We start from the raw sequence: 25,134 nt of genomic DNA, 5'->3' as shown, positions 1-25,134 counted from the left end.
TGAATCATTTTCTCAGCTGATTTTGCTTCCATTGGGTCGGTTGCATTGCGGGCTGAGTTAAAACAGTCCTGTGCTTTGAGGGTGCAGCAATCCAAAGCAGCCAATCAGATCGCATTTCACTGAGTTCAGATCATAAAAAGATAATTTCTGATTGGCTGCTGTGGTTACTGGTACGTTGTGGCGCACATGCGCACTGGAATGCCCCCTGCATGGTCCTTGCTTTGTGCACTGGTGGGTAGTCATGTTGGAACAGGAAGGGGCCATCCCCAAACTGTTCCCACAAAGTTGGGAGCACAAAATTGCCCAAAATGTCTTGGTATGCTGACGCCTTAAGAGTTCCCTTCACTGGAACTAAGGGGCCAAGCCCAACCCCTGAAAAACAACCCCCCCCCCATAATCCCCCCCTCCACCAAATGGTTTGGTCCAGTGCACAAAGCAAGGTCCATAAAGACATGGAAGAGCGAGTTTGGGGGTGGAGGAACTTGACTGGCCTTCACAGAGTCCTGAACTCAACCCCTCAGAACACCTTTGGGATGAATTAGAGCGGAGACTGCGAGCCAGGCCTTCCCATCCAACATCAGCGCCTGACCTCACAAATGCTCTTCTGGAAGAATGGTCAAACATTCCCATAGACACCCTCCTAAACCTTGTGGACGGCCTTCCCAGAAGAGTTGAAGCTGTTATAGCTGCAAAGGGTGGGCCAACCCAATATTCAACCCTACGGACTAAGACTGGGATGCCATTAAAGTTCATGTGTGTGTGTAAAGGCAGGCGTCCCGATACTTTTGGTAATATAGTGTACATTGGATTGGGGTGTATTTACGTTGATCGAATTGTGAGGAAATTAGACAAATGATTGCCTATATAGAGAAGTGAGAATTAGAAAATTGTGGGGGTTTTTTTGTATACATGGGCCTCTTAGTATTGCTGCACACTGCTAGCAGGCATGTACTGGCCATTGGGACTACAGGGAGTTTCCCGGTGGGACGATGGCTCAGTGGGCCGATTTCAGTGACAGTGGACCGCTGCCTCCCTCCGGTCCTCTGTCCCCCCCCCCCCCCGCAGTGCTCACCTCCTCTCCCTGGCTAGTTATGCAGCGTGCCTGAATACAGACATGATGCTCAGGAGTCAACACTGAGAAGCTCATCATATGATCTGGAAGGAGGGCGGCCTCACTTTCCTGCCTAATCTTGTCCCATTGGGGGGGGGGGGCGCGAAACTGATTCTTTGCCCCAGGTGAAATAATGTCTAGCTTCCCCACTGGTACTGCCTATAAGAGAAATAATGTAGAACGGCTAATGGCTAGTGGGGGGGGGGGCTTGGGTGGCAAGCCGGCATGGGAGAGACCTGTCAAAGTGGGCCAGTCTGGATGAAGTCCAGGGCCAAATTTTTGTCCCAGTCCAGCCCTGACTGCTAGTAAGCATTCCTGTCAAAATTGAGAAAAAAAAAACTTTAACCAACTTTTTTAAGTCTGCCCTATAATAGTTTTACTGCTACACGGCAGCACCCGTGCATCAGATCACGTATATAGACACGATCCGACACTTCCAGGTAAGAGGTGCACATGCACGCTGCCTGTGGTTCGCTTCCTCTGTGATCACACACAGCTGAGTTGATCAGTGGCTGCCGAGTATTCGATGTCCTCCGGCGCCTGCCGATCGTCAGCAGAGACACAGAACTGAGATCTGTCTGGACTGAGCCGCAGCGTTGCTGGCTTTGGCTATTCCTCCACCTCCTGAGTCCACTCCCGGCCACTGGTTGCTAGAGCCACCTCACATCTAGCAACAAGTGACGTCAGAGCCGGCATTGATAGTTCTCCCCCCTCCTTCCTCTCTCGCACAGAATGATGAGAGAGGAGACACAGCCGATCTGCTCCTTCTCCCCTCTCCTGTGTGTGCTTCGAGGGAAGTCAAGTGTGAAGCTTACCTGCTCACACTTCCCATGGTACACACACACACAGGAGAGGGGAGAAGGAGCAGATCGGCTGTGTCTCCTCTCTCATCATTCTGTGCGAGAGAGGAAGGAGGGGGGAGAGAGCTATCAGTGCCGGCTCAGGGGATCTGAGCTGTTGGGAACACTGATACAGGGGCGGCACCAGGTGGGTGCTTTAGCTCCCCCATAATTTCACATATAGCACCCCCATCAGCAGCTGCCTTGGGAAGATATTTACTGTAGCCTGGGTGTGCTGCTACCAGTGACACTCCCCGCCCCTCAGCCTACCCCTGTGTGTATGGAGATCGCAAACAGCATGTTAGTTGCAGGGCTAGAGGATCTCATTTCTGTGCCCCGTGCAGCATAAGGAGGGAGGGATCCTGGAAGCACCTGCTCAGTATTATCCAATCATGCTGTGCCTGTGCTACAACCCCTCCCACTTCCCCTGCCGCCGTGTTTTGATTTCAGGCAGCTCTAGATGAAAAAGAATATATATATTGCGTTTTATAGTTGGCCCCCCTACTTTTGTCCCTGTCCCACCATGTGCCCCCCCTAAATATGAAAGCTGGAGACGCCACTGCCTGGAGGTCCTAGTAGATTATAGGCTCTACAAGACTCTGGTCCGGCCGCACCTGGAGTATGCTGTCCAGTTCTGGGCACCAGTCCTCAGGAAGGATGTACTTGGAAATGGAGTGAGTACAAAGAAGGGCAACAAAGCTAATAAAGGGTCTGGAGGATCTTAGTTATGAGGAAAGGTTGCGAGCACTAAACTTATTCTCTCTGGAGAAGAGACTCTTGAGAGGGGATATGATTTCAATATACAAATACCGTACTGGTGACTAGGGATGAGCCGAACACCCCCCTGTTCGGTTCGCACCAGAACATGCGTACAGGAAAAAAGTTTGTTTGAACACGCGAACACCGTTAAAGTCTATGGGACACGAACATGAATAATCAAAAGTGCTAATTTTAAAGGCTTATATGCAAGCTATTGTCATAAAAAGTGTTTGGGGACCTGGGTCCTGCCCCAGGGGACATGGAGCAATGCAAAAAAAAGTTTTAAAAATGGCCGTTTTTTCAGGAGCAGTGATTTTAATAATGCTTAAAGTCAAACAATAAAAGTGTAATATCCCTTTAAATTTCGTAACGGGGGGTGTCTATAGTATGCCTGTAAAGGGGTACATGTTTCCCGTGTTTAGAACAGTCTGACAGCAAAATGACATTTCAAAGGAAAAAAAGTCATTTAAAGCTACTCGCGGCTATTGCATTACCGGTCCGACAATACACATAAAAGTTAATTGATAAAAACGGCATGGGAATTCCCCACAGGGAAACCCCGAACCAAAATTAAAAAAAAAAAAAATGATGTGGGGGTCCCCCTAAATTCCATACCAGACCCTTCAGGTCTGGTATCGATTTTAAGGGGAACCCCGCGCCAAAATTAAAAAAAAAAAACGGCGTGGGGTTCCCCCAAAAATCCATACCAGACCCTTATCCGAGCACGCAACCTGGCAGGCCGCAGGAAAAGAGGGGGGGACAAGAGAGCGCCCCCCCTCCTGAACCGTACCAGGCCACATGCCCTCAACATTGGGAGGGTGCTTTGGGGTAGCCCCCCAAAACACCTTGTCCCCATGTTGATGAGGACAAGGGCCTCATCCCCACAACCCTGGCCGGGGTCTGCGGGCGGGGGGCTTATCGGAATCTGGAAGACCCTTTAACAAGGGGACCCCCAGATCCTGGCCCCCCCGTGTTAAATGGTAAGGGTACCCCTACCATTTCACTAAAAAACTGTCAAAATTGTTAAAAATGACAAGAGACAGTTTTTGACAATTCCTTTATTTAAATGCTTCTTCTTTCTTCTATCTTCCTTCATCTTCTTCTGGTTCTTCTGGTTCTTCCTCCGGTGTTCTCGTCCAGCATCTCTTCTCCTCGGGCCGCTCCGATTCCATGATGGCATGGAGGGAGACTCCCGCTCTTCTCTTCATCTTTTTCTCTTCTTCATCTTCTTCTCTTCATCCATGTTGGCATGGTGGGAGGCTCCCGCTGTGTGACGCGTCTCCTCTTCTGATGGTTCTTAAATAACCCGGTGACCCCGCCCCCCTCTGAGGCACGGTGACTTGACGGGATTTCCCTGTGACGTCACAGGGAATGCCACAGGGAAGTCCCGTCATGTCCCGTGCGTCAGAGGGGGGCGGGGTCACCGGGTGGCCCCGCCCCCGTTATTTAAGAACCATCAGAAGAGGAGACGCGTCACACAGCGGGAGCCTCCCACCATGCCATCATGGATGCGGAGCGGCCCTTAGAAGAAGATGAAGAAGAGAAGAAGATGAAGAGAAGAGCGGGAGCCTCCCCCCATGCCATGGGTGCGGATCGGCCCGAGGAGAAGAAGATAGAACACGCCGCGGAGGGGATTCGGGACGAGAACACCGGAGGAAGAACCAGAAGAGCCAGAAGAACCAGAAGAAGAAGTAGAAGAAGATGAAGGAAGATAGAAGAAAGAAGAAGCATTTAAATAAAGGAATTGTCAAAAACTGTCTCTTGTCATTTTTAACATTTTTGACAGTTTTTTAGTGAAATGGTAGGGGTACTTTTGTAACCCCTTACCATTTCACACGGTGGGGTGGGATCTGGGGGTCCCCTTGTTAAAAGGGGCTTCCAGATTCCGATAAGCCCCCCGCCAACAGACCCCCACAACCACCGGCCAGGGTTGTGGGGATGGGGCCCTTGTCCTCATCAACATGGGGACAAGGTGTTTTGGGGGGCTACCCCAAAGCACCCTCCCAATGTTGAGGGCATGTGGCCTGGTACGGTTCAGGAGGAGGGGCGCTCTCTCGTCCCCCCCTCTTTTCCTGCGGCCTGCCAGGTTGCGTGCTCGGATAAGGTTCTGGTATGGATTTTTGGGGGGACCCCACGCCGTTTTTTTTTTAAATTTTGGCGCTGGGCTCCCCTTAAAATCCATACCAGACCTGAACGGTCTGGTATGGAATTTAGGGGGACCCCCACGTCATTTTTTTAAAAATTTTGGTTCGGGGTTCCATGTGGGGAATTCCCATGCCATTTTTATCAATGAACTTTTATGTGTATTGTCGGACTGGCAATTCATTAATAGCCGCGAGTAGTTTTAAATGACTTTTTTTCCTTTGAAATGTCATTTTACTGCCAGACTGTTCTAAACACGGGAAACATGCGCCCCTTTACAGGCATACTATAGACACCCCCCAGGTACGAAATTTAAAGGGATATTACACTTTTATTGTTTGACTTTAAGCATTATTAAAATCACTGCTCCTGAAAAAACGGCCGTTTTTAAAACTTTTTTTTGCATTGATCCATGTCCCCTGGGGCAAGACCCAGGTCCCCAAATACTTTTTATGACAATAACTTGCATATAAGCCTTTAAAATTAGCACTTTTGATTTCTCCCATAGACTTTTAAAGGGTGTTCCGCGGCATTCGAATTTGCAGCGAACACCCCGAATTGTTCGCTGTTCGGCGAACTTGCGAACAGCCGACTCGAAGCTCATCCCTACTGGTGACCCCACAATAGGGACAAAACTATTCCGCGGAAGGGAGTTTAACAAGACACACGGCCACTCATTAAAATTAGAAGAAAAGAGGTTTAACCTTAAACTACATAGAAGGTTCTTTACTGTAAGAGCAGCAAGGATGTGGAATTCCCTTCCACAGGCGGTGGTCTCAGCGGGGAGCATCGATAGCTTCAAGAAACTATTAGATAAGCACCTGAACGACCACAACATACAGGGATATACAATGTAATACTGACATATAATCACACACATAGGTTGGACTTGATGGGCTTTTTTCAACCTCACCTACTATGTAACTATGTAACATTTAGGTAGATTCCATCAAAGACGGCTACAGCGTGGGCTTCCAGTTCTGGGAGGACGTCCTCCCAGAACCCCCGCCTCCAGCGTCCCTCCTGGGGCGGGCATTCAGTGCGCTCTGTGACTGCTATGTCCCTTGGACACAGCTAATCACAGATAGCGATAAAGGGCCAATCACAGCGGCCCTTTATCATGTGATTAGCTGTGTCCAATCACAGCTGATCACTTGTGCACAGACTTGCCGGTTATCGGCAGTCCTCATCTCCTCCCCCGCTGTGTCTGTGTGAGGAAAGGAGAACTGTTAACCGGCAAGACTGTCAGTACATTGTTGGCACTGATCATCAGTGCAGGCTATCAGTGCCTCCTCATTCATGTAGCTTATCAGTGTCCATCAGTGCCTCCTCATTAGTGTAGCTTATCAGTGCCTCCTCATTCATGTAGCTTATCAGTGCCCATCAGTGCCTCCTCATTAGTGTAGCTTATCAGTGCCTCCTCATTCATGTAGCTTATCAGTGCTCATCAGTGCCTCTTCATCAGTGTAGCTTGCCAGTGCCTCCTCATTGGTGTAGCTTATCAGTGCCCATCAGTAGCTTATTAGTTCCTCCTCATTAGTGTAGCTTATCAGTGCCCATCAGTGCCTCATCATTAGTATAGCGTATCAGTGCTCATCAGTGCCTCTTCATCAGTGTAGCTTATTAGTGCCCATCAGTGCCTCTTCATCTGTGTAACTTATCAGTACCCATCAGTGCCTCCTCATTAATGTAGCTTATTAGTGCCCATCAGTGCCTCTTCATCAGTGTAGCTTATCAGTGCCCATCAATGCCTCCTCGTTAGTGTAGCTTATCAGTGCCCATCAGTGCCTCTTCATCGGTGTAGCTTATCAGTGCCCATCAGTGCCTCCTCCTCAGTGTAGCTTATCAGTGCCTCCTCGTTAGTGTAGCTTATCAGTGCCCATCAGTGCCTCCTCATTAGTATAGCATATCAGTGCTCATCAGTGCCTCTTCATCAGTGTAGCTTATCAGTGCCCATCAGTGCCTCCTCATTAGTGTAGCTTATCAGTGCCCATCAGTGCCTCCTCATTAGTGTAGCTTATCAGTGCCCATGAGTGCCTCTTCATCGGTGCAGCTTATCAGTGCCCATCAGTGCCTCCTCATTAGTGTAGCTTATCAGTGCCCATCAGTGCCTCCCCATTAATGTAGCTTATCAGTGCCCATCAGTGCCTCCTCATTAGTGTAGCTTATCAGTGCCCATCAGTACCTCCTCATCAGTTAAGAAGTAAAATTACTTAATTGCAAAATTTTATAACAGAATGTAAGAAAAAGTTTTTTTTTTTTTTTAATTGTAGACTTTTTTTGTTTGTTTATCAAAAAAAACAAAAAAACCCCAGAGGTGATTAAATACCACCAAAAGAAAGCTCTATCTGTCTCAATAAAATGATAAAGATAGGATTTTAGGTACAGTCTGGCACGACTGTGTAATCGTCATTGTGAGTGTGAGAGCGCTGAAAGCTGAATGCTGTCCTGGGCAGGAAGGGGGTGGAAGTGCCCTCCGGTATTGAAGGGGTTCATGTTGGGCCTTTCCACCCACCTGGACCTCAAGGCTGGATTCACAGTTTTGTGTTAAAGTAACGCATGCGAGTAAAATGCGTTCCTGCGCAGCAGTGCCATCCGTTTTTCTGAGCACCCCAGAGCGTTGTAGTGCGCTGCAGGACATGCCGGTGCGATGAGCCGAGATGTATTACAAAAGAGGGCCATGCGATTGTGAGAAGACGATTGTGAGAAGGCGATGGGAGAAGGCGATGGGAGAAGGCGATGGGAGAAGGCGATTGGGGGAAGGCGATTGGGAGAAGGCGATTTGGGAGAAGGCGATTTGGGAGAAGGCGATTGTGAGAAGGCGATTTGGGAGAAGGCGATTGGGGGAAGGCGATTGGGAGAAGGCGATTTGGGAGAAGGCGATTTGGGAGAAGGCGATTGTGAGAAGGCGATTGGGAGAAGGCGATTGTGAGAAGGCGATTGTGAGAAGGCGATTGGGAGAAGGCGATTGTGAGAAGGCGATTTGGGAGAAGGCGATTGGGGGAAGGCGATTGGGAGAAGACGATTGTGAGAAGGCGATTTGGGAGAAGGCGATTTGGGAGAAGGCGATTGTGAGAAGGCGATTGGGAGAAGGCGATTGGGAGAAGGCGATTGTGAGAAGGCGATTTGGGAGAAGGCGATTGGGAGAAGGCGATTTGGGAGAAGGCGATTGTGAGAAGGCGATTTGGGAGAAGGCGATTGGGGGAAGGCGATTGGGAGAAGGCGATTGGGAGAAGGCGATTGGGAGAAGGCGATTTGGGAGAAGGCGATTGGGGGGAGGCGATTGGGAGAAGGCGATTGTGAGAAGGCGATTGGGAGAAGGCGATTGGGAGAAGGCGATTGGGAGAAGACGATTGGGAGAAGGCGATTGGGGGGAGGCGATTGGGAGAAGACGATTGTGAGAAGGCGATTGGGAGAAGGCGATTGGGAGAAGACGATTGTGAGAAGGCGATTTGGGAGAAGGCGATTGGGAGAAGGCGATTGGGAGGAGGCGATTGGGAGAAGACAATTGTGAGAAGGTGATTTGGGAGAAGGCGATTGGGAGAAGGCGATTGTGAGAAGGCGATTGGGAGAAGGCGATTGTGAGAAGGCGATTGGGAGGAGGCGATTGGGAGAAGGCGATTTGGGAGGAGGCGATTGGGAGAAGGCGATTGTGAGAAGGCGATTGGGAGAAGGCGATTGGGAGAAGGCGATTGGGAGAAGGCGATTGTGAGAAGGCGATTTGGGAGAAGGCGATTTGGGAGGAGGCGATTGGGAGAAGGCGATTGTGAGAAGGCGATTGGGAGAAGACGATTGTGAGAAGGCGATTTGGGAGAAGGCGATTGGGAGGAGGCGATTGGGAGAAGGCAATTGGGAGAAGGCGATTTGGGAAAAGGCGATTGAGAGAAGGCGATTGGGAGAAGGCGATTGGGAGAAGGCAATTGGGAGAAGGCGATTGGGAGAAGGCGATTGTGAGAAGGCAATTTGGGAGAAGGCGATTGGGGGAAGGCGATTGGGAGAAGGCGATTGGGAGAAGGCGATTGGGAGAAGGCGATTGAGAGAAGGCGATTGGGAGAAGGCGATTGGGAGAAGACGATTGTGAGAAGGCGATTTGGGAGAAGGCGATTAGGAGAAGGCGATTGGGAGAAGGCGATTGGGAGAAGGCGATTGAGAGAAGGCGATTGGGAGAAGGCGATTGGGAGAAGACGATTGTGAGAAGGCGATTTGGGAGAAGGCGATTAGGAGAAGGCGATTGGGAGAAGACGATTGTGAGAAGGCGATTTGGGAGAAGGCGATTAGGAGAAGGCGATTGTGAGAAGGCGATTTGGGAGAAGGCGATTGGGGGAAGGCGATTGGGAGAAGGCGATTGGGAGAAGGCGATTTGGGAGAAGGCGATTGGGGGGAGGCGATTGGGAGAAGGCGATTGGGAGAAGGCGATTGGGAGAAGGCGATTGAGAGAAGGCGATTGGGAGAAGGCGATTGGGAGAAGACGATTGTGAGAAGGCGATTTGGGAGAAGGCGATTAGGAGAAGGCGATTGTGAGAAGGCGATTTGGGAGAAGGCGATTGGGGGAAGGCGATTGGGAGAAGGCGATTGGGAGAAGGCGATTTGGGAGAAGGCGATTGGGGGGAGGCGATTGGGAGAAGGCGATTGGGAGAAGGCGATTGGGAGAAGGCGATTGGGAGAAGGCATTTGTGAGAAGGCTCGGGGGTGTCGGCAGCCAATTCATTCCGTTTGAACCGCCTTCAATGCAATTTACATTAACGAGCGACATAACGGCGCCAAGATGGAATCGGCTTCTAAACAAGCCAATCGATGCTTTGCCATCCCCGGAACGTTCTTTGCGTGCGGAATCTCATGTAGCGAGTTATTTTCCTGCAAGGTCTCCTAATCTCTTCTGTAAATAATAATGTGAGAAAAGGAGCAGCCAGGGCGTCCGGCCCTGAGGACTTATCGCTGTATACACAAAAAACAAAAAGGTGATACGACCCCCACATCCATAAATATGACTCCCGCACAACGTGCACACACACCACACAACCATGATCTCCCTCCTAGGACTAGCACTGTTGGTTGCTGGAGGTAAGTGATGATGGAAGGACCCTGTTTATTGTTAGCAGGGATTTCCTCTCACTTCCTGTTTTGTCTATGGGACAGGACGTGAAGGGAAATCTCCGCAATGGGACACAGATGGCAAAATAAAAAGATCTGGCAGGGGTTATAATCCTCCCTTCCAAAAAAAAAAATAATAAAGGTTGACCTATAGTTCTACTTTAAAACAGAAGTCTGCTTATATTTTGCCATTTCTGGTTCCTCCACTCCCCCCCCCCCCCCCCTCATCAACATGCTAATAAAATGACTAAATAAAACTTTTAATTTTTATTATATACCTGTTATAGACCCAGTGATGTCATCTTGCTGTGGGAGGGGCTGGCAGGGTGCTGTGATGTTTTCTGGAAGCTATGTACATGTTAGAACAATTCGTTTTCAGAATTAGTTTCATATTCAAATCAATTTGAAATTCAAATTTCAGACAACAGCTATATTCATTCTATTCTAGTCTATTCTATTCTATTTTCTTCTATTCTTTTATTTTCTATTCTATTCTGTTTTATTCTATTCTTTTATTTTCCATTCTGTTTTCTTCTATTCTTTTATATTCTACTGTATTCCATTATTTTTTATTCTATTCATTTCTATTCTATTATACTCTATTCTTTTATATTCTAATCTATTCCTTTCTATTGCTTTCCTTTATAGTCTATTAATTTCTATTCTATTCCATTCTGCTTTATTCTTATCTGTTCTATTTTTGTTCATTTCTATTCTATTCTTTTCTATTCTATTCTTTTATTTTCTATTCTCTTCTTTTATATTATGTTTAATCTATTTTCTCATTTATTTAATTCTATTCTGATCTTTTCTATTCTATTCTCTTCTTTTTTCTAATCTACGCTATTATTTTATTTTCTATTCTATTCTTTTATATTCTGTTCTATTCAATTCTGTTTTATTCTATTCTTTTCCATTTTATTATATTTTATTATATTCTGTTCATTTGTATTCTATTTTATTATATTCTATTATTTTTAATTCTGTTCTGTTTGATTCTATTCTATTTTACTCTTTTTTTTAATTCTTTTTTTTTATTCTATTCTACTCTATTCTTTTATTTTGTGTTTTATTCTATTCTTTTTTATTCTATTCTTTCTATTTTATTTTATTCTATTCTATTCTATACAATTTTATCTCTTTCTGTTCTTTTGTATTCTATTCTATACTATTCTATCTTACTCTGTTCTTTTGTATTTTATTCTGTGTCAGAAACCATGAATCGGACTGAGACAGAAGTACAGTTAAATCACACTTGTTTAATAATAATAAAAAAGGTAAACAGAGTAAACATACTCAAAACATAGCCAGAGTTAAGGAAACGGAACAGATAGTCAGACAAGCCAAAACGTCAGGGAGCCAGAGATGAGCGTAGAACAGCAAGCAGGATCTGGAGCCAGAAGGGATGTCAGCCAAGCAAGTCTTTAACAGGAACACAGGAGAGCGTCTCTAAAGATGTGACCAAGGCGAAGGCAGAGATCCTCTGGACTGGACGGCTTAAGTAGGCAGGACTGACGAGCAGGATATCATCAACAGGTGAGTCACTGTGGCGGGATAGGAGCTGGCAATTAGCCGACAGTTGAGCGGCCAGCTCAGTGAAGGAAGGGCTAAGCCCAGCCCTGACAGTACCCCCTCCTCAATGACCCCTCCCCCTTGGAGGACCACCAGGCTTGAGGGGAAAACATCTATGGAAATCACGGAGGAGGACAGGGGCATGTACGTCCGAGGATGAGACCCAACAGCATTCCTCTGGACCCTACCCCTTCCAATGCACCAGGTACTGTATGCGCCCACGGAATCTACGGGAGTCAACAATGAACTGTACTTCATACTCCTCATAGTTCTCAACCTGTACAGGGTGAGGACGAGGCACCGAGGTGGTAAAGCAGTTGCAGACCAAAGGTTTTAATAAGGAGACATGAAATACATGAAACACATTTGAGATACGTATATTAGAAGGAAGGTTTAACGCGTAAGCCACTGGGTTAATCCTGCAAAGGATACGGAAAGGCCCAATAAACCGAGGTACGGACTTCAGAGAGGGAACACGGAGTTGGAGGTTGCGAGATGACAGCCAGACCCTGTCCCCAACCTGGCAGGAAGGTGCAAGCAGGCGTCTGTGGTCAGCATGGAGTCTGCACCTATCATTAGCATGACGCAAAGCCACCTGGACTTGTGTCTAAGTGGAACAAAGACCACGGAGATGCTCCTCTAATGCAGAAATACTCTGTGGAACAAATGAGTCAGGCAACATGGAAGGGTGGAAACCATAGTTCGCCAAAAATGGGGACAATCGGGAAGCAGAATTCAAGGCACTATTGTAAGCAAACTCTGCCCACGGTAATAGATCTGACCAGTTTTAATTACAGTTAGAAATATAGCAACGTAGGAATTGCTCCAAGGACTGATTGGCTCGTTCTGCGGCCCCATTAGACTGCGGGTGATACGCAGAGGAGAAAGCAAGCTGAATTCCCAGCTGTGCACAAAAGGCTCACCAGAACCGGGACACAAACTGACTACCCCTGTCCGAGATAATCACCTTGGGTAGCCCATGTAAGCGAAAGATCTCCCGAGCAAAAATGGAAGCCAGTTCCTTAGAGATGGGCAACTTCTTAGGTGGAATATAATGGGACATATTGAAAACCGGTAAACCGGTTAACCACCATAAGGATAATCGTGTTGCCCTGGGAGTTGGGTAACTCCACAATGAAATCCATAGACAGGTGGGTCCGGGGCCTCTCTCCATTGGGTATGGGTTGTAGGAGGCCCACTGGAAGGTGTCGTGAAGTCTTACTCTGAGCATTTTATTCTATGTGCACCGATATGTGGCACTGATAGGCCGCACTGATGGGCACTGGTAGGCACTGATGAGGAGGCACTAATCTGCAGCACTGATAGGAGGCACTGATGGGCACTGATGAGTGGCACTGATGTGCACTGATAGGCGGCACTGATAGGCAGCACTGATAAAGTCCGCTGGTGGGTGGCGCTGATGTGCACTGATAGGCACCACTGACAGGCAGCACTGATAGGCACCACTGACAGGCAGCACTGATAGGCACCACTGATAGGCAGCACTGATGTGCACGGATGTGCAGCACTGATGAGGAGGCACTGACAGATATCACTGATAGGCACTGATAGACGACACTGATAGGTGGCACTGACAGACATTGGCACTGATTGGCATCACTAATGGGCACTGATTGGCATCACTGGTGGGCATCACTGGTGGGACTGCACTCATAATCACTGCACTGATTATCAGCACAGCCCCCACCCCCAAGTAGGAGAGCAGCGTATCGGCTCTCCTCTACTCACACCCTGTCAGCATGAATAGAGGAATGCCGATAACCGGCTCTTCCTAGTAACACTGTGATCAGCTGTGATTGGACACATCTGATCACATGGTAAAGGGCCAATATCATAGGCTCTTTACCGTGATCAGAGATGCGGTGTGTCGGAGGGACACACCACACCACTGATCGCCACACTGCGTGTCCCCGGGGGGGTGCCCACAAGCGGCTCATTCTGAAGGGCATCATATGATGTCCAGTGTCAGAACGGGAGAGCCACCACCCGCCAATTATTTTGCTATAGGCAGGGCAGGATGGGGTTAAGTAAAAGCGCAGTTGCTGTATTCCCCTTATATCTAATAGGAGCAACGCATTCAAAAACTTTCATTTTTATTTATTTTTTTTGCTCTGGCAGTAAATTTGTCATATTTTGTCTTCAAGCCTCCAGCTGTGGCGTTTCCACGTACTCACCAACTTTAGCGAGGGTGGTGAACGGAGAGGAGGTGGTACCACACAGCTGGCCATGGCAGGTGAGTCACTAAATGATTGGTGTTCTTCTTCTTAAAGTCTATCTCAAATCCAAACTTTCTTTTTTTTTAGTTTTGGATAAAGTATGGGAGAGTTAGAGCCTTTGTCAGCTTTTTCTTGCTAATATAAGAAAAAGCGAATGTTGGGCATTGGACTTGATTCTTTTATCTATCAGTCGGGGAGCATTTGTTGAACTTGATTCTTGAACTGAACCTCAGCAGCCCTACCACAAAGCGCCTGTCGATAGAGGGCGCACGGGCGCCGCCTCCCCTATCCATGCGTCCGGCCCCCTGATCCACATATCAGGGCAACGGACTATGGATTCCAATGCAGGGGGGGAGGGGGGGTAATTTTTTTGAGCACCTGATTAGAGCTAGAGGGTCTAATAGGCTTCAAAAAAAAAGGGTAGCCCCGGAGCGCAGAGCAGTTGTGTGATGATAGCGAATTCATTTTTTTGCTATTTTCACACTAAAGTTCCTCCTCGCCAATCAGGAGGCAAGTCGTGAAACCTGTTTCCTGATTGGCCAAAGCATCAGGCAATCCTATTGGATGCTTAGCGCTTTGGTGGAAGAGGAGACACGTGGCGGTGGAAGCTGGAGGAAACGTACAACTGGAGCCGTCGCTGCCTGCACTCCAGGAGAGGTGGAGAGAACGCCACAACCCCGCTACACGAGACGGTAAGTGCCGGAACGTCTGCGCGCGTTCCGTGCTGCCAGGGGGGGTGCTGTTAGAGCCGTGCCGCGCGGGGGGGGTTGATTGTTTGCCAACCCCCCCAAAAGAAGAGCCCACCTGTCGCCACTGGCCGTCTCCCTAAAAAAAAAAAAAGTGAGCAGTGACCTCCACTGAGGAGTCCAAGGGAAATACACAAAAGAGCACCATCTGGTCATCCTAAAGTCCATTATCATTTACTGTTGAGTAGAGATGCAGAATTTATAGAAATTTTTAAACCATTTTTCCTGGGGGGGTTTTTTCGGAAAAAATTGACATTTTTGGGAAAGTTGAAAAATAACATTCAATGTAGAGTAGTTTTACAAATTGAAAGTCATTTAGATATGCTACAATAAACTTGCTTGTCCAGAAAATTTGTACGTAAAGTATCACGGACAGTACTCAATTCTTTCTGTTGCAAGTTCACTAATACGGCTACAATCCCCTCCACTCCAAAGAGAATTTAAAGAAACTGATAGTGGGTAATATACTCTGTAGAATGAATAAATAACATACCATACAGCTGGAGACAATGCCGTCTCCTCCAGCACAGACCATGTTGGTGTCCACAAATGTTCCCCACCAGTCAGGCTCAGTGCAGGTGTTGTAGTCAACCACCAGCAGACGACCTTGCTGGAGCGTGTTTGGAGCAGGGCCATTAGCTAGAGGAGAATAAGGTTTGTGAAGAGTTTCAGGGGCTGTGTACCTCCCCATGAAGATTTCCCCCATATAGACAGACCCCCATGCAAATACATTGCATAAAGATACATCCCCATGTAGATACACCTCATAGAAACACACCCAATATTCACTCACCGACCATTTTATTATGTACACCTGCTTGGTAACGCAAATTGCTAATCAGCCAATCACATGGCAGCACCTCAATGCATTTAGGCATCTAGACGTGGTGAAGACGATTTGCTGAAGTTCAAACCGTGCATCAGAAATGGGGAAGAAAGGGGGACATAGGTGACTTTGAACATGGCATGGTTGTTGGTGCCAGACGGGCTGGTCTGAGTATTTCAAAAACTGCTGATCTACTGGGAATTTCCTGCACAACCATCTCTCGGGTTTACAGAGAATGGTCCGAAAAAGAGAAAATATCCAGTAAGCGGCAGTTGTGTGGAGGTGTGAAGTCTACAAGCAAACAAAACTGGAGCCTTTCCCCTGCAGTGCCCCCTAGTGGCAGAAATGCATTATTTCTCTTGTTTGAGAACTGCGTTGAGAAGTACAGTGTTACTTGAATTGTGTTCCAGGATTGGCTTGTCTTCAGCTGAGATAACTTTCAATAATTTAAGACTTTACATAAAGCCTCAGAAATCTTTCATTAAGGTCTTTGTGTTATACAGTTTAAATAACATGTCATAGATATATTACTTATCATTGTAAAAGAACATATCCCACACAGTTTTTCCATTTTTTTTCTCCTCTACTGTTGATGACATTTTGACAAGAAGATATACGTAGGCTGTCAACACATTTCAGAGCCAAACAATGTCTCTTCATCAGAGCTTGGATGAAAGATGGAAAAGCTTCCTATACGACTCTAAATATAAAGGATCCTGGAAAGTTTTCTCTGTCAAATAACGAGCACTGACATGTGCTTTGTGAAGCTGGTGTAGCTACAAGGAGGCTTTTCCATCTTAAATCCAAGTCCTAATGAAGGGAGATCATTTGGCTCCTGAAACACATTGGATACCTTATATCTTCCTGTTGTCTCAATAATATCAACAACAAATGATGATAGGCTTCTAAGCATAGGCGTGCGCACAGGGTGTGCCGGGTGTGCCCTGGCACACCCTAATCCCCCCATGCGCATTAGTGTTATTGTTCTGTGTAGCAACTGGAACATGGGAAAGATCTCCCTCTTATGGGCTCTGCCATAAGAGAAGTGTTTATCCTTTTCTCTTTAACTGTGCCAGCAGGGAGATCAATGTGCCGGGGTCATATATATGTAGATACATACACATGCATGTGTGTTTGAGCTTAAGGGTGCACACCCTAATGCATTAGGCTGCGCACACCTATGCTTCTAAGACAACCAAGTGGAGCAATTTATTGCTGTCTGTGTCTACATTGTGAACAGTCATCCTCTCTATTTGTAATAATGACAAAGTGATGGGAAACCCAACATTTTGAGTTGTCAAAAGAACAGGAATACGAGGAAAAATGTCTACACAGTGACAACTTTGGAGAGATTTCCTCTCATTTATTTTGTTTGCAGAACCCAGATAAGACACAGATGCCAAAAAATCCCAATGGGTTTTAACCCTTCCCTACTCAAAAATCTAAAAAAAAATGGGTTTTAGATATGCCTGTGAAGGTTTCCACGTATCCAGGTCATGGTATATCTACATAGTTAGTCAGGCTGAAAAAAGTCTCAAGTCTATCTAGTTCAATATCTAGTAATAGTTGGTCACATTCAACGGGGCTTGTTCTTCAATGTTGAAGATGTTTTGTAGCTTCTCTATGGCTATGCCACTTCTTCAGTTATAATGATCGAGAGGAACATCTCCCAACATTTATATCCACACTGGGAGCACCAACACCTTCCATACAATCACGATGGACTGTGGTATAGAAGATGTTGATTGTCCAAGAACATGATGGGAGATGTGAAAGTTGTAGGACCACCCTGTTCTAGTTGCACAATGTCATCCTTGGTGTCAAAGGGTCTGCACAGGTGTTACTCCTTCCATTCACATGTCTGGTGGTGCAATTAGTTGTCATTTTGCCAGGGTAGAGATGTTAAAATAGAATTTTATGTGGAAGATCGATGTGTTGAGTGCCTCCAACCCTGTTCAAGAATGACTGTTCCAGTTTGACATAGCAAACCAGTTGATGTCTCTTTTTCTCTATGGATACATATTTTAATATAATAAACGTGTGATCAACATTTCAGATTCATCATAATAGTCAGAATTTTTTTCTTTTCTTCCTGTCAGATGTTATTGCAATAATGATAATAGTAATAATAAAATATTATTTGTCTTCTTCTGGAACCCAGGTGTCACTGCAGTACATCTATTATGGTGATGGATATTGGTACCACACCTGTGGTGGAACCCTCCTCAATGAGAACTGGGTACTGACCGCCGCTCACTGCATCAGGTAGGTGGATGATTAATTAGTGTCCTATGCCTGTTGTCATTCTTTCCATCTGAATAAGATAGTATTAGACCTCAAGTGTATATACACTATATTACCATAAGTATTGGGACATCTGTCTTTACACGCACAAGAACTTTAATGACATCCCAGTCTTAGTCCGTAGGGTTCAATATTGAGTTGGCTCCACCCTTTGCAGCTATAACAGCTTCAACTCTTCTGGGAAGGCCGTCCACAAGGTTTAGGAGTGTGTCTATGGGATTGTTTGACCATTCTTCCAGAAGCGCATTTGTGAGGTCAGGCACTGATGTAGGATGAGAAGGCCTGGCTCGCAGTCTCCGCTCAAATTCATGCCAAAGGTGTTCTATTGGGTTGAGGTCAGGACTCTGTGCAGGACAGTCAAGTTCCTTTGTGCACTGGTCCAAACCATTTGGTGGAGGGGGGATTGTGGTGTGGGGTTGTTTTTTAGGGGTTGGGCTCGGCCCCTTAGTTGCAGCGAAGGGAACACTTAAGGCGTCGGCATACCAAGACATTTTGGACAATTTCATGCTCCCAACTTTGGGGACAGCCCCTTCCTGTTCCAACATGACTGCGCACCACTGCAGAAAGCAAGGTCCATAAAGACATGGATGAGCGAGTTAGGGGTGGAGGAACTTGACTGGCCTGCATAGGATCCTGACCAGTGTTAATTTCGTCGACTAAAACTGACTAAAACATTTTAGTCGACTAACTTAATACCATTCATTTTAGTCTACTAAAATACAACTAAAACAATTGAGATGACTAGACTGCGACTAAAACTAAAATGGCATTTTAGTCAAAAGACTAAAATGGGACTAAAACTAAAATGCCATTTAAGTCAAAAGACTAAGACTGAAACTAAATTGAAATTTGACATCAATATTAACACTGGTCTGTAGTGCACGTTCATACCTCAATACCATAAATAAAAACATATTCGATTTTTCACTCCAGCAGTCAATAATGAGATTGTAAATTGTACAGAAATGCTTAAAAAATGCATTACAATTTAACTCTACCCATTAGATTTTAGATGACTAAAATTATGTTAGTCTACTAAAATGTCCTGGAGATTTAGTCGACTAAATACGACTAAAACTAAAACAATTGCAGAAGACTAAAATGGGACGAAAACTAAAACGCCATTTTAGTCCTAAGACTAAAACTAAAACTAAATCGAAATTTGTGGCCAAAATTAACACTGGTCCTGACCTCAACCCGATAGAACACCTTTGGGATGAATTAGTGCAGAAACTGCGAGCCAGGCCTTCTTGTCCAACATCAGTGCCTGACCTCACAAATGCTCCTCTGGAAGAATGGTCAAACATTCCCATAGACACCCTCCTAAACCTTGTGGACGGCCTTCCCAGAAGAGTTGAGGCTGTTATAGCTGCAAAGGGTGGGCCAACTCAATATTGAACCCTACGGACGAAGACTGGGATGCCATTAAAGTGCATGTGCATGTGCGTGTAAAGGCAGGCGTCCCAATACTTTTGGTAATATAGTGTATCTTAAATGTGAACAGAGTGTACTGCCCAAAAGGACCAATCAGATTACCTTAAACATAGAGAACTTGAAACTCAACTATTTTTTGTTTTTATGTTATGGTTCCCCAGGAGTATTAAAAAAATGCAGGTGTGGCTGCAATACATACTTCCTCTCTTGAGCTGTCCCATGCAGTACCTTCTCACGGCCTTAATATTCAGGCTGAACGACACCCAGCCTAGACGACCAAGGATATACTGTCCATATACTAGGGATATGCTGTGGGTTATACTGTGAGTGCTGGGCATCATGGGCCCAGCTCCTATGAAAGCATCACCAGATTGTCCTGCAGAGATTGGCCGTGTAATTAGTACCTGGTGGTGGAGCCTGACTTGTGGAGGTAGGCTTCTCTTATACCTTTGGCTCAGGAACCCTGGTGAAGTGACAGAAGCGCCTGAACACAGAGTGGTCCATGTGCCTGACTGGTCTTCCATTGCAAAACGCCGAAGAGCAGGCTGTGCATTGGTGAAGAGCAGGCTGTGCTGGTTGGAAGACCGGAACAGGAGATAGGCACAGGTCGGCAGGTTCAGATGCAGGTAAACAGGTCCAGGCAGTCCGGGTCGGCAACAGAAAGGCAGATCAAAAACAAACGTCAGGCAGAAGAGTAACCAAAGTCAGGCCAGGGTCGGTAACGTCAGGCAGATGGGCAGATAAGCAGAAGGAGCAGGCAGAGGTGAAATCCAAAGACAAGCTGGGGTCGGTATAGGCAGCGTTCAGGGTGAGTCAGAAGCAGATCAAGTCGGTAACAGAGGGTCAGTACAGGAACAGGTAATGGGTATTCAGGAAACGCAATAGACCAAATGGCAAGGGCCCAAGGCCATAGTGCAGCTTAATTATCCGGTCTAGCGCTTGTGCACGCTCGTGGACGTGCATGCGCACCTGCAAATTGGCCACGGACCAATCTTCTGTGCACAGAAATGCGCCTTTCCTGACAGATAGTGACTTGACTAAATCATTGAGGACCACCCACCTCCAAGTGAACATCTGAAGAGGAAGAGAACCCCATGTATCATGTTACTAGCTTGAATGAATAAGGAATAATAAGGAAGAAGAAATTAATATATAAAAAAAAGCAAATCATACAAATGGGGGAAAGCGGTTATCCAGGGAGAGTTGTCATTGGAGGGAGCCTTGCCTGACAGATAGTGACATGACTAAATCATTGAGGACCTCCCACCTCCAAGAGAACATCTGAAGAGGAAGAGAGCCCCAAGAGAACCCCATGTATCATGTTACCAGCTTGAATGAATAATGCCGTGTACACACGGTTGGACTTTTCGAACCGGACTGGTCCGTTGGACCGAATCCAGCGGACAATCTGACCACGTGTGGGCTCCATCGAAAATCTGACGGATTTTAGATTTGGAACAGGTTTCAAATTTGTCCAACGGACTCGAGTCCGGTCGAAAAATCCGCTCGTCTATATGCTAGTCTGGTGGACGAAAACTATCATCTTCCTTATTTTAGTCCAGTCGTACGTCATCATGTACGAATCCGTCGGACTTTGGTGCGATCCTGTGCAGGCAAGTCCGTTCGTTCAAAAGTCTGTCGGAAGTCCATCAAAAGTCCGTCGAAAGTCCATCGGAAAGTCTGTCACACCAGTCCGGTCAAAAAGTCCACCCGTGTGTACGCGGCATAAGGAAGAATAAGGAAGAAGGAATGAATATATAAAAAAAAGCAAATCATACAAACGGGGGAAAGGGGTTCTCCGGGGGGGGGGGGTGACATTGGAGGAGGAACCTAAAGTCCAAAGTTGGGCTTCAAAGGAGAATATAACTGGTGGTTATAACATGGTCACCATGGTGTGGTCCATAGACAAGATCAAATACACTAAACTGCATGTGACCATTCAGATACTATTAGGATAATGCCTGTTGAGGAATATCTTGGAAACAAAGTGAGCATGTCAGTAAAAGATATTGTCAGGCTTCCATAAATGCTAATGAACCTTTGGATGTGCCTAGATGATTCAGGCTTGATACAAACTTGAAACAGTGAATTTAACAGGAACTAGTATGCAATTATATTGTGACACAGTTATAACATGTTAAGTCTGTCTCCATACAGAGATCTGTGCTGTTTTGTGCAATCACTCTAAACAAATGTAGATTTTGTTAAACTCCAACTAACACAAAATTTCAACCTGTCTTTGCTTCCCACCAGTTCTTACAATACCTACAGAGTGATGTTGGGAAAACACGACTTTAGCCAGTGGGAATCCGGTCAAAAAACCATCAGTGTTGTCAAACTCATTAATCATCCAAACTGGGACCCTAATTGGCTTTCAGGCGGGTAGGTCACCCTGTAATTGCATTGTCCTTATAATAACATAAGACATTTATTAATACCTTAGAAACATAGTAAAACATTGTTGCCCTATGCTACTTACTTATAACATGCTGCAAATGAAAAGGGACTGTCAAGAGAAAGAACTAAAATTTTTCTATATGGATTCAACATTTTATTTTTTTAATTTCTGTTTCACGTATATTTTTAACTGTATGTTACCGCTTATGTTTTATATGTTTTTATTTTAATACTGACAACTGTGAGTTTAAGGGAACTGTAATGGGCACGTCCTACTAGCCAAATGCCTATTATACCAGAGATAAATTATTTGTTAAGATGCTAACAGGATTAAATGCATTAAAATGCCTTTGATGCCGTGTAATAGATCTCACATTACCTCTTCCATCGTTTCTTTATAAGCCATGATATTTCTCTGCTGAAGCTGGCTGAACCTGTAGAATTTAGTGACACCATCCAGCCTATCTGTCTGCCTGCTCCTGGCCGAATTCTAGAACAGAACACTGGTTGCTATGTGACAGGATGGGGTAACCTGCAAAGTAAGAGGTTTTATTGTTTATGAATCATTTTGCCTGCTGAGCCTAAAGTGCAAGTAAATCCTAAATCTCTTTTTTATTATATTTGACTGAATGCCTGAATCTGTTGCAAACTTTCTTGGAGGTCCTCCCTGTAACAGCACTTCCTTTTAGTAGGATGACAACATTAAGACCCTGCCTTGCAATTAGCAGCAGCTTTGCAAGCCTGCCATGTGCACTCCTCAGTTAGACAGCCCAATAGCCAACGGACAGCAATTAATAACAACAATATCTCTATGACTAAGCCTGATTGGCTGAAATGCGTTAGCTGGGAAGGCCTCCTAGATGGGGATTCTGGTGTACACTGTTTTGACCATTAAAGATTGTTGAAGGAAGTGAGTGAGGCATGTGGCCTTTGTCTCTTCACATAGTGTCTCCATGGAGCAGGATTGGTCTCCAGGGGTCAGCAACCAGCATGCTCACAATGAAGGACAGTATCCAGAGCTTGGGAGCAGTGAGGTGCTTGATGGTCTTCTAATGACAACAATAGTTAGATCCTAAGTTCCGATTGCTGGAAAGTCCACAATATTGTAGAGTCCCAAACTGACAATGCTTGAAATGTCCAGGGTGCATATAGATATTTACTCTTCTAGTAGGGTAGATGGCCTAATCTGTGAGTGTCATAGACATGTGCGATTAGCTTCGCACAAATCAAAAATTCATACGAATTTCCGTAAATTCGTACATTCGGGAGGATCCAAAATAGAAATTGCTATGCTTCCAAATTTTGTACGAAATACGAAATTTTGTTTACGAATTTCGAATCCAAATTCCTAACGAACATTCGTAATTGATACGAAAAGTTAACAAACCTAAAAGTTAAAAATCCAGGAGGTCAGCACAGCACAGGGATGGTGGGAACTCCTCATAATGATAAATTCATCCTAACGAACATTCGTAATTGTTATGAAAAGTTAACAAAAATTTGTATTTTGTACGAAATTTCAGACACGAATTACGAAATACGAATTCATTCCAATATGAAATGGAATGAAACAAAACAAATTTATTGATGGCGCACATGTCTAGAGTGTCATAGGTTTTGATATTCATGTCAGTCAAAAGAAGAATGAGCAAGTCTTTTTGGGGTGCATCTCTGTGGGGTGTGTCTGCAGAGGGTTGTATATTGGGTGTATCTGTATAGGTATGTTTCTATGGGGTGTATCTACATGGGGATGTATCTTTATACAATGCATTTGCATGGGGGTCTGCCCATATGGGGAAAATCTTCATGGGGGGTACACAGCCCCTGAAGCTCATCACCAACCTTATTCTCCTCTAGCTAATGGCCCTGCTCCAAATACGCTCCAGCAAGGTCGTCTGCTGGTGGTTGACTACAACACCTGCACTGAGCCTGACTGGTGGGGAACACTTGTGGACACCAACATGGTCTGTGCTGGAGGAGACGGCATTGTCTCCAGCTGTATGGTATGTTATTTATTAATTTTGCAGAGTATATTACCCACTATCAATTTCTTTAAATTCTCCTTGGAGTGGAGGGGATTGTAGCCGTATTAGTGAACTTGCGACAGAAACAATTGAGTACTGTCACGATACTTTACGTACAAATTTTTAGGACAAGCTTTCGGGGTATGGGACCTTGATGAAGGGGACATTTCCCCCGAAATCTTGTCCTGAAAAATAGTTTGTTAGTGCAAATAAAAAAAGTATCTGGGACAGTACTCTTGTTTCTGAGTACAGGGGAAAAAGACAATTCAGTAATGTCATCCCAAGGATTACTTAAAGGAAAGCCATCAAGAAAAATGCATAGGCTGCCATTGCCGGCCTTTCCTTCTGAAATCGCCAGTAACTTTTAAAGGAAATAAAGCAATGTAATGCATTTTACATATTTACTGATGAAAAGACATGTGTGGACATGCCCTTTAAGGAGACCTGTATCTTGCAGGGTGACTCTGGGGGACCCCTGAACTGCCAGAGCGCACAAGGAGCCTGGGAGGTCCATGGTGTGGTCAGTTTTGGATCTTCTCTTGGATGTAACTACTACAAGAAGCCCTCTGTCTTTACCCGCGTCTCTGACTTCAACAGCTGGATCAGCGAGGTGAGCACCTGATATCAGAGTGTGAAACATTCATAAGGCAAAAAAATACAGGTTTATTCTAAAGAAAAAATCTGCATGGACCATAAAGCTGGCCATACACGTGGCAAATTGATAGAGCGAGCAAAGTTTGAGTTCCATTTTTTGGTTAGAATTCCAAATTAGTCGAAGGCATATGTTAGTTTCAATCAAACACAATGAGACACAATTTTTTTTTTTGCTCAGTTCCAACCTCACTAATAAACACAGTTGATTGAACTCATGAGTGGCAGAATGGTTGTTGGAGATTACTTGCAGTTGATTCACATTGGATGAAAAAGGTTTGAAAATGACTGAGCATTGTAATGTGTATGGCCAGCTTTATTTGTGGATGCTGCTGTGTATGCTACGGATGTGTAGAATGTCCTATCTTTCTACCCCACTGCCACTCCCCCACTTGCATTTGCAGGCAGTTCCTGGCTGTCAAAATAACAGCCGGGAGTTGCTGTGCATATGTTGTACAGCTGTAGAATTTGCTGCTGTCAAAAATAAAGACTATTATTCAGACACAAGATATAGAGATACAAAGTAACATTGTTTATATACATTGATCAGATAGGCGATAGAGTGATACAAAGTAACATTGATCAGACAGGAGATAGAGAGAAACAAAGTGACATTGTTTATAAACATTGATCAGACAAAAGATAGAGAGATACAAAGTAACATTGTTTATACACATTGATCAGGCAATACAAAGTAACATTGTTTACAAACTTTGTTCAGACAGGAGATAGAGAGATACAAAGTAACATTGTTTATAAACATTGATCAGACGTGAGATAGAGAGGTGCAAAGTAACATTGTTTATACACATTGATCAGACAGGAGATGGAGAGATACAAAGTGACATTGTTTATAAACATTGATCAGACAAGAGATAGAGAGATACAAAGTAACATTGTTTATACAAATTGATCAGATAATACAAAGTAACATTGTTTAAAAAACATTGTTCAGACAGGAGATAGAGTGATACAAAGTAACATTGTTTATAAACATTGAT

At 45.3% G+C, this 25,134-nt stretch overlaps 1 protein-coding gene across 1 annotated transcript; it reads left to right on the top strand.

The window, feature by feature from the left end:
* The first annotated feature begins 9,872 nt into the window (after positions 1-9,872).
* Positions 9,873-24,104, top strand: LOC141111479 (chymotrypsin-like elastase family member 2A). The gene is made up of 7 exons (XM_073603771.1): positions 9,873-9,912; positions 13,680-13,768; positions 17,485-17,588; positions 21,315-21,443; positions 21,861-21,997; positions 23,316-23,461; positions 23,940-24,104. The coding sequence occupies exons 1-7, from the start codon at positions 9,873-9,875 to the stop codon at positions 24,102-24,104; spliced, it is 810 nt and encodes a 269-aa protein (XP_073459872.1).
* Positions 24,105-25,134: the final 1,030 nt, after the last annotated feature.

Source organism: Aquarana catesbeiana, linkage group LG10 (genome assembly GCF_042186555.1).
Source record: "Aquarana catesbeiana isolate 2022-GZ linkage group LG10, ASM4218655v1, whole genome shotgun sequence".
Classification (NCBI taxonomy): domain Eukaryota; kingdom Metazoa; phylum Chordata; class Amphibia; order Anura; family Ranidae; genus Aquarana; species Aquarana catesbeiana.
The sequence above is the reverse complement of the archived record's forward strand: the minus strand, read 5'-3'. Positions and strand labels throughout refer to the sequence as shown.

Coding starts and splice junctions, on each gene's coding strand:
- LOC141111479 (XM_073603771.1), top strand. CDS start 9,873: ATGATCTCCCTCCTAGGACTAGCACTGTTGGTTGCTGGAG. Junction 9,913..13,679: donor AGCACTGTTGGTTGCTGGAG/GTAAGTGATGAT, acceptor TTTGTCTTCAAG/CCTCCAGCTGTGGCGTTTCC. Junction 23,462..23,939: donor GCATTGTCTCCAGCTGTATG/GTATGTTATTTA, acceptor TGTATCTTGCAG/GGTGACTCTGGGGGACCCCT.